General features: G+C 45.3%; 1 protein-coding gene across 3 annotated transcripts in view; it reads left to right on the forward strand.

Annotated features, from left to right (window-relative positions):
• The window catches only part of SLC9A7 (solute carrier family 9 member A7), a 136,207-nt gene that overhangs the window by 50,427 nt on the left and 70,066 nt on the right, over window positions 1-15,714 (forward strand). For all 3 annotated transcript variants that reach the window (XR_008418293.1, XM_053891678.1, XM_053891679.1), the window contains exons 2-3: window positions 13,080-13,279; window positions 14,657-14,734. Coding sequence is in view for 2 of the 3 variants with exons in the window: in XM_053891678.1 (XP_053747653.1) it covers window positions 13,080-13,279; window positions 14,657-14,734 (278 nt within the window). In the remaining variant the exon portion in view is untranslated. The remainder of the gene's footprint in view (window positions 1-13,079; window positions 13,280-14,656; window positions 14,735-15,714) is intronic.

Genomic DNA, 15,714 nt, shown 5'->3' on the forward strand with positions numbered 1-15,714 from the left:
ACATGGGGCTGACTCACAGGGATCTGGCACTCACAGGGACAAGGATGTTCACAGGGAGGAGTGACAGCTACCTCTTACACCTGGGGAGGTTGAGGTGTTGGGGGGATTTGGCTGTGGGTGTCTGGAGTGGGGGTGGGGAGGTGGAAAGACTTCTGGAGCTACAGTTGCTGGAATCACTGTTTTAAAATTGTTTTAATGTTTATTTATTTTTGAAAGAGAGAGAGAGAGAGAGAGAGAGCGAGAGCAGGGGAGGGGCAGAGACAGACGGAGACCCAGAATCCGAAGCAGGCTCCAGGCTCTGAGCTGTCAGCACAGAGCCCGACGCGGGGCTCGAACTCACCGACCGTGAGATCGTGACCTGAGCCGAAGTCGGACGCTTAACCCCGGAGCCCCTGGAATCACTGCTTTAAAGCTTCGTGTTGGTTGGATGACTTTTTTACTTAAAAATTTTTTTATTATGGAAAATTTCAAACACATAAAAGTCGAGACCCTAGTATTGTGATTTGTAATAAATAAATCCTATTTCTGGCACAGAGCTCCTAAAAGCCTTTTCAAACACTGGAGTTCACATTAATGAGGGGACTTTAGGAAAGCACCTGGGACTGGGAACCCACCTTGTGATTAGAGGGTTGGAACTTTAGGTTTCCCCCCACCCCCAACCCCAGGGGAGAGGACAGGGGCTGGAGGTTGAATCACTCACCGACGGCCGATGGTTTAATCAGCCATGCCTATGTAACGAAACCTTCATGAAAACCTAAAAGGCTGGTGTCTAGAGAGCTTCTGGGTTGTGAATGTATGGACACTTGGGGAGAGTGGCGCAGTTGGAGAGGGCCTAGAAGCTCCTGGATCCTTCCCCACACAGCCCCGTGCATCATTTCCAGCTGGCTCTCCCCCAGTTCTAGCCTTCTGTAATACACCTATGATCTAGTAAGTAAGATGTTTCTCTGAGTTCTGTGAGCCGCTCTAGCAAATGAATGGAATCCAAGGGGAGGGTTAGAGGGAGCTCTGATCCACAGTTCTCATCTGTAGCCGGTTGGTCAGAAGCACAGGTGACCACCTGGACTTGTGATTGGCATGTGAAGTGGGCTGGGGGGAGGGGGGACAGTCTTGTGGGACTGAGCCCTTACCCTGTGGGAACTGACGTCATCTCCAGGCAGATGGTGTCAGAATTGAGTTGAATTGTGGGACGCCCGGCTCGCGTCAGAGAACTGTTTCACGGTATGAAAACAAAACGAAACAAAACCCCACACAGAAATATAGTAAACCACAACCCATGTACCCGTTGGCCAGCTTCGTTAATTACCAGTTCATGGTCGATCTTGTTTAACCTGTACCCCTCACAGCTACCCACGTCGCTGATACAAAATCCCAACTTTTAAAAAAAGCTTTTTTTAATTTCAAGTTTAATTTGTTAACATACAGTGCAATGTTGGTTTCAGGAGTAGACTTCAGTGGTTACAAAATCACAGATTTTATTGGTAAATATTTCAGTGTTTATTTCCAAAAGATAAAGAATCTTTAAATACATGTACACACACACACACACACACACACACACACACACACCTACAAGGGGCACTTGGGTGGCTCAGTTGGTTAAGCATCTGACTTGTTGATTTTGGCTCAAGTCATGATCCCAACATTGTGGGATTGAGCCCCGTGTCAGGGTCTGTGCATTCTTTCTCTCTCTCTGCCTCTCTGCCCCTCTGCCCCTCTCCCTCAATTTGTGTGCACTCTCATATATATGAAAAATATGTGTGTATATATACACACATATAGCCACAATCCTTTATTACCCCTCAAAAATGACAGTAATTTCATATTTGTCAAATATCCAGTGAGTTCACATTTCCCCAATTGATTTTTTTTAGTTTGAATTAAGATGCAAATAAAGTCCCTACAACTGCATTTGGTTAGTATGTCTCTACGTCTCAGAAATCTGTCTTAATCTGTACGTTTGGATGGGTGACTGATTTCAGAGCATTCTGAGTCCCATCTGTGTGATCCTGAGTGATAACTTGCACTTGAACAAAAGAGAGATGTGGAGGACTGTGAAATAACGTAGGGTTTCTCTTAGTTCGAAGAATGATTTTTATCTTTTTTTTTTTTTTTTTTTTTTCCCCGAGAGGCATGATACTTTTAGGAAAGCTTGATAAAGTTCTTATACTTGTAGCCTCTCTCTTCCTGCAGCCGTCTCCACGGTGCTGCTACAGTGTCTTCTAAACATCAGGCCTGATCATGCCCCTTCTTAAAGGGTTAAAGTCTGTCCTTGTGAGCTTGAGCCAACCTCACTTTTGGCACACGGTCTCTGCCCTTCCTCTTTCTCCTAACATGGTCTGTGCTCCAGCCACGCTGGTCTGGCTATAACGTTCGCTTCCCCCACATCATGCCGAGGGCTTTCTCTGAAATCTAGCTCACACCTCATTCTTCCTTCATCCACGAAAGCCTGACTCATCTTGAAAGGCCCAACTGAGAAAGCCACCTTCTCTGTGAAGTTTTCCTCTACTACTTGTTTCACCTGAAAGAATTATTTATTCTGTTCCTTACCACGTCACGTTTTTATGCCTCTGGTTTTCTTTTTTAGTTTTTAATGTCTATTTTATTTTTGACAGACAGAGACAGAGACAGAGCGTGAGTGTGGAGGGGCAGAGAGAGAGGGAGACAGAGAATTGAAGCAGGCTTCAGGCTCTGAGCTGTCAGCACAGAGCCCGACGTGAGGCTCGAACCCACGAACTGCAAGATAAGGACCTGAGCCAAAGTCAGATGCTTAACCGACTGAGCCACCCAGGCACCCCGCCCTGACATGCATGCATGCATGCATGCATTGATTGATTGATTGATTTCTTAGTATTTATTTCATTTTTGAGTGAGAGAGAGACAGCATGCGGATGGAGGAGGGGCAGAGAGAGAGGGAGACACAGAATCTGAAACAGGCTCCAGGCTCTGAGCTGTCAGCACAGAGCCTGACACGGGGCTCGAACTCAGTGGACCCCAAGATCATGACCTGAGCTGAAGTCGGATGCTCAACTGACTGAGCCACCTAGGCGCCCCTTTATGTGCCTGTTTTATGATGGTCGTCACTTTGGCTGGCTTTATCCTTAGTTATGTGTTCCCAGGCTGGCGGGTGTGTGTGTGTGTGTGTGTGTGTGTGTGTGTGTGTGTGTGTGTGTGTGTGGTGTTGGGGGGGGGGGTTCAGAAGGCTAAATGCTCCATGCCTGCTTAACACCCAGCCCAAAGCCCTCTCCTCCTGGAATACAGCATACACCTGTTCGGTACAAGCTCTCAGAAGGACGAAAAACAGATTTTCTTTTCTTTCTTTTTTTTTTTTTTTTTTTTTAAGTTTATTTAGGTAAACTCTGCACCCAACGTGGGACTTGAACTCATGACCCCGAGATCAGGAGTTACATGCTCCTCTAACTGAGCGAGCCAGGAGCCCCCAGATTTTCTGTTATAGCCTCTCCAGTGTGTGTTTTGTTATAAAATAATTTTACCAAGTAGGCTGTTAAATACGATATAGTTTCGAGCTGGGTCAAACTTGAACTACCGAGTAATTACATTTTATTCTGCCCTCATAAACACGTAAGAGATTTTGCCGGGCGCATGGTGTGACGTGTTTCTTGATGTGTCATTAATGTCGCCTCTGGTTGTTCACTTTGGATACTTCCCAGATACCAATTTCATGACTCAAGAAATTGCACCCCAAATACAAAAGCAATCTTTTTCAGATGCCGCTTTGTTGCCTGCCAAACCCTAGATGTAAGTTGCAGGGGGGAAAGGGCAATATGGTCACAGTTTGGGGAACCGATGCTTTCATATGTGTGTAATCTATTAGCATTATTTGTAGTCACATTACAGTTTTTGATTTTCTTTTTCTTTTTTAAAAATTTTTTTTAACATTTATTTATTTTTGAGACAGAGAGAGACACAGCATGAACAGGGGAGGGTCAGAGAGAGAGGGAGACACAGAATCTGAAACAGGCTCCAGGCTCTGAGCGGTCAGCACAGAGCCCGACGCGGGGCTCAAACTCACGGACCGCGAGATCACGACCTGAGCCGGTCAGACGCTTAACCGACTGAGCCACCCAGGTGCCCCACAGTTTTTGATTTTCGTTATTTCATTCTTTCAGCAAACATTTATTGAACGATGACTGCGTCCCAGACGTTGTGCTGGGTTCCGTGGAGTTTGCCGTCTCCTGGGGAGAATAGACACGCACTAACAGCCCGGAGGAAGGAGCGGTTAACTTTGTGCCAAAGCTGGTGTGGTTTCAGATTAGTCCTGCAGATGAATAGGAAGTGACCAGGTAGACAGGGCTGGGTTGTGGGGGGCGGCGCACGGTGGGAACTGGGAGACAGACCGGGCAGCATAGACAGCAGGTGCCAAGAGCAGAGAGGCAGGAAATGGCCTGGCTCCCCTTTAGTATTTAGCTGTCATTTGCATTTATTTATATATTTTAGTTTTTAATGTTTATTTTTGAGGGAGAGAGGGAGAGAGAGACAGACAGTGTGAGCGGGGGAGGGGCACAGAGTGAGAGAGGGAGACAGAATCTGAAGCAGGCTCCAGGCTCTGAGAGGGCAGCGCAGAACCCGACGCAGGGCTTGAACTCACCAACAGTGAAATCGTGACCTGAGCCACAGTCAGATGTGGCATTGCTGCATTCTTTTTAATACAGTGGTTACAGACTCTGCCACGTGAAGGGACACTATTTAGCCGGTACCCTTTGCAGGAAGCATTTGAGCCTTTTACAATAGTGTGTTGTTATCCACCCCGTGAAGCCGATTGGAGTAAGCGACCAGTAGTCACAGAGTGCAGAAGTGACGGTCGTAAACATAGTCACCCCTCAGTGCAGATTCTGTCAACAAACAAAAAGTCCAGCGTATTTGCAAAAGAACCAAATTAGAATTTCAAGAAGTGAGAATCCTGCCCCAGAGCCGGATGTCATTATGGATGACTCTCATAAGCGTATTATGGGGTGAAAAAAGCCAGTCCCCGAATAATTCACATCACACGTAATTAATTCAAAGACATGCAAAATTCGGCAACGTATGGCCTCAATTAAACTCTAAGAGCATAGTGAACACCCAGTTCAGGGTAGTAGTTTCCGGGGGCGTGGGGGACAAGTTCACGTCTTGACTGGGAAGAATACGAAGCGTGCTTAGATCTCTTGGCAGTGTGCTATTGAACTGAGTGATAGCCACAGAGATGTCTGGTAGACCATTCTTACTGATAAATTCCCTTTTTTTAAACGTGTATTGATTTATTTTGAGAGAGATTGTGAACGAGGGAGAGGCAGAGAGACTGGGAGAGAGAGAATCCCAAGCAGGCTCCGCACTGTCAGTGCAGAGCCCGACGCGGGGCTCAATCCCACGAACCAGGAGATCACGACCTGAGCCGAAATCAAGAGTCGGATGCTTAACCCACTGAGCCACCCAGGTGCCCCTTATCCTGATAAATTCTTGTGAACTGCATTGAGTATACAAAATAGTGTATATAAGCTAAAAAATAGAATAAATGGCTCTGTATTTATTGTCCAGCTTAAGAAACAGAAAATTACCAGTACCTTTGAACACCCCCATGTATTCTTACCTAATTATATTTCTCTTTCCCCTTATATGTACTCTACTTATATTTTGGGGTATCTGACATATTTCCTAATAAAGTTTTTTGTAGTCTTATTATAGCTAACTTACTAATATATGTAATCATCCATTTAAATTTAAATCTTTGTCCTCCTTTTTTAGAATTGTTGCATTGATCATCTGAGTTAAAAATTATGTATTGTGGGGGTGCCTGGATGGCTCAGTTGGTTAAGCATCCGACTCCTGATTTCAGGATCTCCTGGTTTGTGGGCTTGAGCCCCGCATCGGGCTCAGCACTGACAGTGCAGAACCTACTTGGGATTCCCTCTCTGCCTCTCTCTCTGCCCCCTACCCTGCTCGTCATGTTCTCTCTCACTCTCTCTCTCTCTTTCTCAAAATCAATAAACATTTTTAAAAAATTATGTATTGTTGGCCTACGACTAGATTTCTAAACACAACACATTTCAGCATCTTCCCAAGATGATGTTTTAAAAGCATTAATGGAAATTTATCTCTTGTCTGGCCCCATCAGTTCTGACCAGGGAGAACAGAGGTATGGTAGTTTCTTAGTGCCCTAGGATAATACTTTCTACAAAAGTCTGAGTTCATGCCGGGAGGTCAATATGGGAAAAGGAAAGACAGACAAAAACCATCTCTGGAGTAAGGGTTAAGGACCCTGTGTTAGAGCAGTGGGATCCTAACTTCTCATCTGTGAAAGAAAAGTTTCCTAGTGGTGCGGTCAGGTGTGCATTAGCCAAAAGGATATTGTTGATAATTTAGAGAAGCCACCTGGAATTTCTCAGCAAGGTAGTGTATTAGCTCAGGCTGCTGTTTACAAAATACCACGGACTGGGTGGCTCAAACAAGAGAAATTTATTTCCCACAATTCTGAGGGCTGGAAGTCCTAAGATCACGGTGCCGGCCCAGTTGGGTTCTGGTGAGGCCTGTCTTTCTGGCTTGCAGACGGCCACCTTCTCACTGTGTCCTCTGTGGCCTTTCCTCTGTGTACGTGTGCACGGGAAGAGGGAGCAGGTGTCCCTTCCTCTTCTTATAAGGCCACCAGTCCTGTCAGAGCAGAGCCCCGCTTATGACCTCATTTAACCTTTATTTCCTCCTTAAAAGCCTTATCTCCAAATACAGTCCCATGGGGGGGGGGGGGGGGTTCGGGCTTCAGCATACGAAGTTCGAGAGAACACAGTTCATTCCACAGCAGACAACTTTTTTTGGTTGCTAGCCTTTGAATTCAGGTGAATTCTTAAATGGGTTTTGTTTTCTTTAATTTTCAAAAATAGACCATCCTCAGTTGAAACGTAGGTAAGTACAAGCTCTATTTTGTTCATTTCTCTTCCCCGGTGTTATCAAAAACCCTACCTCCTCACTCGTGTGTGTCCATATGTTTGCATTTCTTTCCATTTAAGACTTGGCCATCCCTCAGTGATTCCAGTAACATAAGCGGCAAATGTGGTTGCTGTTGTGTGTCCCAGTTTCATGGCTGTCTAAGGTAACTACGATCAGCGCATCTGTTTATTTGCAACGTTACGTAACTTCAGAGCCTCTAAGAAGGTGGATTCCATGATACGCCTCATAAGACCATTGGAAGGTTTTTAACCCGTGAGAGTACTTGACTTGTGGTCATTAATTTGGGCCCAATTCTAAAGGCTGATCAGTGTGGGCGTTCTTGGATTTTTATGGCAGGTAAGAGGTTGAAACTAATTGTAGTTGCTTTCTTAGAGTTCATAACTAAGTATCTTTTTCTATAACTCACATGAGGTAATTCTTGGTTAACAGATGGCTACTGACTAACGTCCCCATCGTCTGCCGTCATTTATTGCGTGGCCATGGTGGGTCAGGTGCAGGAATGGCTGGCGAGCACTCACTGAGCATTGCCCTCGGGAAAATTAGTCCCGGGGCTGGGGGACACGCAGGTAAAAGGCATTCAGAGCGCAGGAAGGACCGTGTTCTAGAGATGCTTCATGAAGAGGGCGGCCACATATGGTTGTGTACGTGTGCCTTGGACGATTCCAAGGAGCATCTTTCATGTCGAATGCTGTGACGACAGCCCTGGTTGTGGACTGTGCCCCATCCTGAGGTGTCAGGAAGGGCTTCCCTGCCTGGAAGAAGTGAGGACTATATTGTGACTTGAAGGAAAAGTCGGAGTAAACCCCGTGGGGGATGACTAGGGAAAGACAGAGTCGGGGAGAGACTTCCAGGCAGACGCTCAGAGGAAAGATTGATTAATTTATTTCAAAGGGCAGTTGATGTTCATCTGCAAGTCTCGGCTGGGCCTTCAAAGAGTGGCAGACAGGTCAGGGAAGTGTGTGATAATCTGCTGTGGTAACCTTTGTAGTCTAGTCCCTTGGCAATTGACGTGGATTTGATTGATGTGTTTAATCGAAGGAGAGATATACAGCACAGCAATTAAAATGTGTTGAGGGACGACTTAGCCCACAGGTGCTGTCCTTCATTTTGGGAAATGTCAGAGTATGAAGCAGAAGCCAATAAATCATATACCTGATCTAAAGCAGAAAGCCAGCACCGTAGTTTGAAAGGTCCTCAGACCTAATCCAGGGATTTGCTGACCTCCCATTATCTTCCGCTCAAACCTACCTGTGAATTTTATTTTAAAAGCATTCAAATATTTTTTAATGTTTATTTGTTTTTGAGGGAGAGACAGAGACAGAGAATGAGCAAGGGAGGGGCAGAGAGAGAGGGAGACCCAGAATCTGAAGCAGGCTCCAGGCTCCAGGCTCCAAGCCGTAATCAGCCTACATGTGGGTACCATATTGGACTCCTCTAGTTAAAAGTTCGGCCATCAAGTTCTTGGGGCGCCTGGGTGGCTCTGTCGGTTGAGCGTCCGACTTCAGCTCTGGTCATGATCTCACACTCCGTGAGTTCGAGCCCTGCGTCGGGCTCTGTGCTGACAGCTCAGAGCCTGGAGCCCGCTTCGGATTCTGTGTCTCCCTCTCTCTCTGCCCCTCCCCTGCTCATGCTCTGTCTCTCTCTGTCTCAAAGATAAATAAAAACATTAAAAAAAATTTTTTTAATTAAAAAATTTAAAAAAGTTCAGCCATCAAGCCATGTCTACCTCCCTGGGCCTAGTTTCCAATAAAAACCTGTTCCACATGGGGCTCCTGGATGGCTCAGTCAGGTGCGCGTCTCTTACTTTCTGCTCAGGTCATGATCTCGCGGTTTCGTGGGTTCGAGCCCCGTGTCGGGCTGTGTGCTGGCAGCTCAGAGCCTGCTTGGGATTCTCTCTCTCCCTCTCTTTCTCCCTCTCCCCAACTCGTGCTGTCTCAGTCTCTCTCAAAATAAATGAATAGACTTAAAAAAAATTAAAAACCTCTTCCAAGAACTTCATGGGACAGTGTAACGGTTTCTCCGTGTCTGCTTTTGTTAAGCAGATCTCTAAGACCTAAAATCTTCTTCTTCTTCTTATTCCTGACTGTGACATTCCATATTTGGGGACACTACTTATAACGGATAGTGGCTTTGAATCACAAAAACGTGTTCCATCTGGGTCTTAATCAAACCTCAGAAATGTCAGCTGCTAAAGAAGAGGGGCATTGGATTGGAGGCTGAACTCTTGACCGACGGGCTTGATTTTCACTATTTTAGTGTTTCATATACTGGTCGGGACAAGACAGAACTTGGGTCTTAAAGAGCTATGGGCCCACTTTACTTCTTTCATCAAAGCCATCCTCTGGCAGGGAAGTATTACTCCCAGGCTGGCCGTGTGGCGATTCACAGCTTTTCTGGTGTATTATCAAGACTTACCACGTGGGGAGCAGCTAGAACTCTCATTCATTGCCTGGGGGGAAAGGGATTGTCACAAAATGGTATCTGGGTATCTGCCTTAGAGATATGAAAACCTATGTCCACAGAGACTTGTATGCAAATATCCACAGCAGCATTATTCATAATAGCAGAAAAGTGAAACAACCCAAATGCTTATCAACTGGTGAATGGATAAGCAAAATATGGTATATCCTTACAATGGAATACTACTCAGCAATCAAAACTAATGAAGTACTAAGACCTTCCTTACACACAGGTGAACCTTGAAAACATGACACTCCGTGAAAGAAGCCAGACACAAAAGGCTTTCTATTTTATGATTCCGGTTTTTTTTAATTTTTTTTTTAACGTTTATTTATTTTTGAGACAGAGAGAGACAGAGCATGAACAGGGGAGGGGCAGAGAGAGAGGGAGACACAGAATCTGAAACGGGCTCCAGGCTCTGAGCTGTCAGCACAGAGCCCGACGCAGGGCTCGAACTCACGGACCGCGAGATCATGACCTGAGCCGAAGTCGGACGCTTAACTGGACGCTTAACCGACTGAGCCACCCAGGCGCCCCTATGATTCCATTTATATGGAACGTCCAGAACAGGCCAATCTAGAGAGATAGGAAAGTAGATCAGTAATTGCCTGAGGCGGAGAGCAGGAAATAGAGAGTGATTACAGATGGAAACGTTTCAAGATTGTATTCGCTTTCTTCGCACACCGTGTAACTGGGTGTGGAATGAAGTGCTTTCTCTTCTCAGCATGTTAGATGAAGCTTTCAAGCTGAGAACAACTCTGAGGGTGCCGCAAACAAGCCCACAGTGGTAGCCAGACAGAACTGGCAATCATCTACTCCCAGTGGCTCATAGGATGGAAGTGAAATCTCATTAGAGGAGAACAGTGTATCCATGCACCTGTTCGCCAGCTCCTTAACAAAGGCTTTTATTAATAGAGACATCTAAATATCACAGCAGGTGGATGGCTGTCTCGAATTACAGCTGAGTGTTGACTTGCTCAACTCTCTTCCCAACAACTTCAATCACAAAAGCAGGAACTGGCACCAGACTAATGGAGGCCAACTTCTTTAATGGCCTCATGGGGTTTTTGAACCACACTCTGTCCATAATTAAATCAGTTTTTGGATGGGCATATATATAAACTGTAGAGAGCGGTTATTTTGCTGTTTTGTTGTTGTTGTTGTTGTTATGTCTTTCTTTTAAAAATTAGAAAAGTTGGCAGTTGTGAAGGAAGTTGGTATTTTTTCTTTACAAAGTTTTTTAAATGTTTTATTTTTGAGAGAGAGAGAGAGAGAACAGGAGAGGGGCAGAGAGAGAGGGAGACACAGAATCTGAAGCAGGCTCCAGGCTCCAAGCTGTCCGCACAGAGTGGGGCTCGAGCTCGTGAAGCATGAGATCATGAGCTATAAAGTCAGACACTTGACTGACTGAGCCATCCAGGTGCCCCTCGCCATCTTGTTTTAAGCTTATTAAATGTCAAAGGAATTTCATCCATGTTTGCTTTCTTTAAAAGTTTAAAACGAAATTCTTCCCTGATATTAGTCCTATGCCTATGAAGTCAGGGATTCTTTCTTCACCAGCTGACATGTTTTTAAAGATTTTTTAAAATCTTTCTTTCTTTCTTTCTTTCTTTCTTTCTTTCTTTCTTTCTTTCTTTCTTTCTGATATGAAATTCATTGTCAAATTGGTTTCCATACAACACCCAGTGCTCATCCCAACAGGTGCCCTCCTCAATACCCATCACCCACCCTCCCCCCCCCCACCCCCCATCAACCCTCAGTTCTCAATTTTTAAGAGTCTGTTATGTTTTGGCTCCCTCCATCTCTAACCTCTTTTTGTTTATAGCAGCACTTTCAACAGTAGCCAAATTATGGGAAGAGCCTAAATGTCCATCAACTGATGAATGGATAAAGACATTGTGGTTTATATACACAATGGAGTACTACGTGGCAATGAGAAAGAATGAAATATGGCCCTTTGTAGCAACATGGATGGAACTGGAGAGTGTGATGCTAAGTGAAATAAGCCATACAGAGAAAGACAGATACCATATGTTTTCACTCTTATGTGGATCCTGAGAAACTTAACAGAAGGCCATGGGGAGGGGAAGGAAAAAAATAATAATAAATGTTTATTTATTTTTGAGCGAGAGAGAGACAGAGCGTGAGCAGGGGAGGGGCAGAGAGAGAGGGAGAGATAGAATCCAAAGCAGGCTCCAGGTTCTGAGCTGTCAGCACAGAGCCCGACGCGGGGCTCGAACCCACAAACTGCGAGATCATGACCTGAGCCGAAGTCAGACGCTTAACCGACTGAGCCACCTGGGTGCCCCAATAATAAAAACAATTAATAATGCAGTACAGAGTTTGGCTAAAGGACCTGTGTTTTTCTAGATTTCATATATTATTCTTCAGCAATGTCTTGTGGGTTCTCCTATGTCTTGGTGCTAAGAGACGTTATAGAACATTATGCACAGAATACAGTAAACATTGTTCTCACAGAACTTTCTCCATTAATGGCAAAATGAGATGGCAGAGCATTTTACCATTCTGTCTTTTAACACTGCTAGCAAAGAATGGAATACGGAGAGAGATCTGAAGGTTTCCTCCTAAAAGAGAATCATAGAAAGTGTCTCGTGGTGATTTATGTTTTCTTCACATGTCACATGTCCAGGACCAGGGGGACAACATTCCTTCACTGTGGAATTAGATGCTTATACACGATTTTGCCGGGGTTTGTTTTTTTGTTTTTTCCTAATGGGAAACCCCTCCTAAGAATGGTATGAGACTTAAAGACTTGCAGCTAGGGGGCGCCTGGGCGGCTCAGTCGGTTAAGTGTCTGACTTCGGCTCAGGTCATGATCTCACGGTTCGTGAGTTCGAGCCCCTCATCCGGCTCTGTGCTGACAGCTCGGAGCCTAGAGCCTGCTTCGGGTTCTGGGTCTCCCTCTCTCTCTGCCCCTCCTCTGCTCGCGCTCTGTCTCTCTCTCTCAAAAATAAATACACATTAAAAAAAATAAGACTTGCAGCTAATTATCTGAGCTGTATTAGAGCCACAGGTCTAAGAAGCCAGCTCTACACCCTTTGAGTCATGATTGCAAGCATTTGCACTGTGCTGTGCAGCTCCCCAAGGGACGTAATGACTTCCTCCACCCAGTACTTGAAACGACCTAAACCAAAGCATTTCTTTTCTTTCGTTCTTTTTTTTATACCCCCCTCCCCCTCCCTCTGGTGTGTGGCAAAGCAATGTTACATTCGGAGGAGCTAGAAATTCCTGCGGCCCAGTCCGTGCTGGCAGACGGCAGCAGGACTGGCCTGAAGGCTGCTGGACCAGATCAAAGCTCAGACGCTGTGCTTTGTGCTGTCCTTGGCAGAAAAACACTGTGCTCCTTATCATTGCATGTTCCTCCGCCAAAAGCCCGAGGAGTGAGATGTGATCACTCGTGAAAATTACTCGGTGCCGTAATAACCAGGGAAGGTACTGTCCTACTTCGTCCTCCTGGTGGCCGAGGGACTTGTAGGAGAGGATGTTAACCCTTCGGAAGGACTATGCCGCCGCTCTTAAATACACACCTTGTCCCTGGGCTCCGAGATGACTCCTGGGCTTCTTCGTTGTTGCCAGTCGACCGTGTCGCTCTTTCCCTGCTCTCTGTCTGTCTTTCCCCAGGCCTGATGTGGTTTTTTGTTTTTTCTCCCACTCTGTTGCAGGGCTCATCGTGGGCGTGATCCTGAGGTATGGCACCCCCGCCACCGGTGGTCATGACAAGTCAGTGAGCTGTACTCAGGAAGACAGGGCCTTCAGCACCTTATTAGTGAACGTCAGTGGGAAGTTCTTCGAATACACCCTGAAAGGAGAAATCAGCCCTGGCAAGATCAACAGCGTAGAGCAGAATGACATATTGAGGAAGGTGAGCTGGGGACACTCAGCCACTGCGGCCCTGCCAGGGGTGTTTGACTTTCCGACTCCATGTCGACCTTGGCGAGAGAAATCCTTTCAGACTCCTGGAGCATTGGTAACATTCCTGGCTCTCAGTTTGGCTTAGGAAGCTTGTTTTTTTTTTTTTTTTTAATGATTATTTTATTTTGGAGAGAGAAAGAGACAGAGTGAGAGCGGGGGAGGGGCAGAGAGAGAGGGAGACACAGAATCCGAAGGAGGCTCCAGGCTCCCGAGATGTCAGCACACAGCCCGACGCAGGGCTCAAACCCACGGACCGCGAGATCATGACCCGAGCCGAAGTCGGATGCTTCACCATCTGAGCCACCCAGGTGCCCAGAAGCATTGCAGTTTTAATTAGGCTGCTTAACATTTCCAGTTTCTAAAGAGACATGCTAACTTGGCTTTTAATAATTAAAGTGAAGCTTTAAGATTAATTTCAGTAAGAGCCCGTCCATCTGCCAATATGAACAAATTCTTGAAGTTGGGGAGGTTTATAGACTGCTTCATTCTTCTCTAGACGTGATAAGATTTTGCTCTTTTATAATAGTTTCAGGGTGATTTCCCCGTATCAAGCCTAGAAGGTAGTTTCAGTCGCCCTAGAGCTGTTGAATTTTTATGTTGATGTTCAGAAAGCCTCTAGTGTCATTGTAGACTTTGATCCAGGCAACATCAAGTCTCGCAAAAGGCTGATCCTCAAAAGAGACTTAAATTCAGTAGAATCATGTCTATAAATGAATCTGTGGGAGGATCCAGAAAATTAATAAAGAACCATCACAGCATCTTCTATTGCAGTGGAACCTTGAATAAAGGTTTGATAAAAATCAAGCTTTTTATTTCTTGTTTAAAAACATTGGCCAAAAAAACCCCCAAACCATTGGCCCGAAGCTTTCTGGGAAATCTCAGATCGCACTGAACTGTTTTTTTTTTTTAATTTTTTAAATGATTATTTATTTTTGAGGGAGAGAGAGACAGAGCACGAGTGGCGGAGGGGCAGAGAGAGAGAAGGAGACACAGAATCTAAAGCGGGCTCCAGGCTCTGAGCCATCAGCACAGAGCCCGACGCGGGGGCTCGAACCCACGAACTGTATGATCATGAACTGAGCCAAAGTCCGACGTTTAACCGACTGAACCACCCAGGTGCCCCAAACTGTTGTTTCTTAATATGTATTAAAGAACACACCAAGAGCAGGAGTGGCTTCTCTGTTGTGATGAGTCCATGATTTTTCACATCTGTCTTATTTGCTTTAAACATTGAAACTTTAGTCAGTGGCTTAAAATATTAAGCAAATATTATAGCACCAACTGGTACTAAACTGGAAATTGACTTTTTTTCTTTTTAAACTTTCAGGTAACGTTTGATCCAGAGGTCTTTTTCAACATTCTTCTGCCTCCGATTATTTTCCATGCCGGCTACAGTTTAAAGAAGGTAAGAGATTTTTGCCAGTATTTCTTAAAGCATGGGAGTCTCTGCGTTCATGTACCTACACAATTTTCTAGTTTTTCCCTTCTCCCAGATTGCTTATCACTGTGTTCTGCACCCACTCAGAGACTATATTTGTCTCATCATCAGTGATTGGTTTCTCTTTTAAAATCTGGAGTGCTCCCACATTGCCGGTAGGAATATAAAATGGTGTAGCCTCTCAGGAAAACAGTTTCAGTTTCCTCTAAAACCAAAGTTGCAATCACCATACGACCCAGCCATTTTATTCCCGAGGGTTTATCCCAGAGAGATGAAAACTTATGTTCACACAAAAACCTGTGCACAATTCTCCGTAGCAATCTTATTTGTAACAGCCCCGAACTGGAAACAACCAAAATATCTTGCAATACGTGAACGGTTAATCAAACACCCATACCATGGAATACTATTTGGCAATAAAATAGAACAAGCTATTGATACACGCAATAATTTGGATGGATCTCACAGGCATTATGGTGAGTGGGAAAAAAAATCCAACCTCAAAAGATCACGGACTGTATGATTTCATGTAATAGCATTCTGGAAATGACAAAAGTATAGGGACGAGGAAGAAATTAGTGGCTGCCTCGGGCTAGGCATGGTAGAGGTAGGGAGTGTGACTATAAAAGGACAGCCTGAAAGAGATCTTTGTGGTGATGGAAAAGTTCTGTGTCCTGATACAGCAATGGATACGCAAGTCTACGCGTGATAAAATGACATAGAACTATTTTGTTAACGTTTATTTGTTTTTGAGAGAGAGACAGAGACAGAGCCTGAGCAGGGGAGGGGCAGAGGGAGAGAGGGAGACACAGAATCCACAGCAGGCTCCAGGCTCTGAGCGGTCAGCGCAGAGCCAGACGCGGGGCTCGAACCCACGAACCACGAGATCATGAGCTGAGCCAAAATCGGATGCTTAACTGACTGAGCCACCCAGGCGCCCCCAGTTT

This window comes from Panthera pardus, unplaced genomic scaffold, assembly GCF_024362965.1.
Source record: "Panthera pardus isolate Hobbes unplaced genomic scaffold, ASM2436296v1 HiC_scaffold_27, whole genome shotgun sequence".
Lineage (NCBI taxonomy): Eukaryota > Metazoa > Chordata > Mammalia > Carnivora > Felidae > Panthera > Panthera pardus.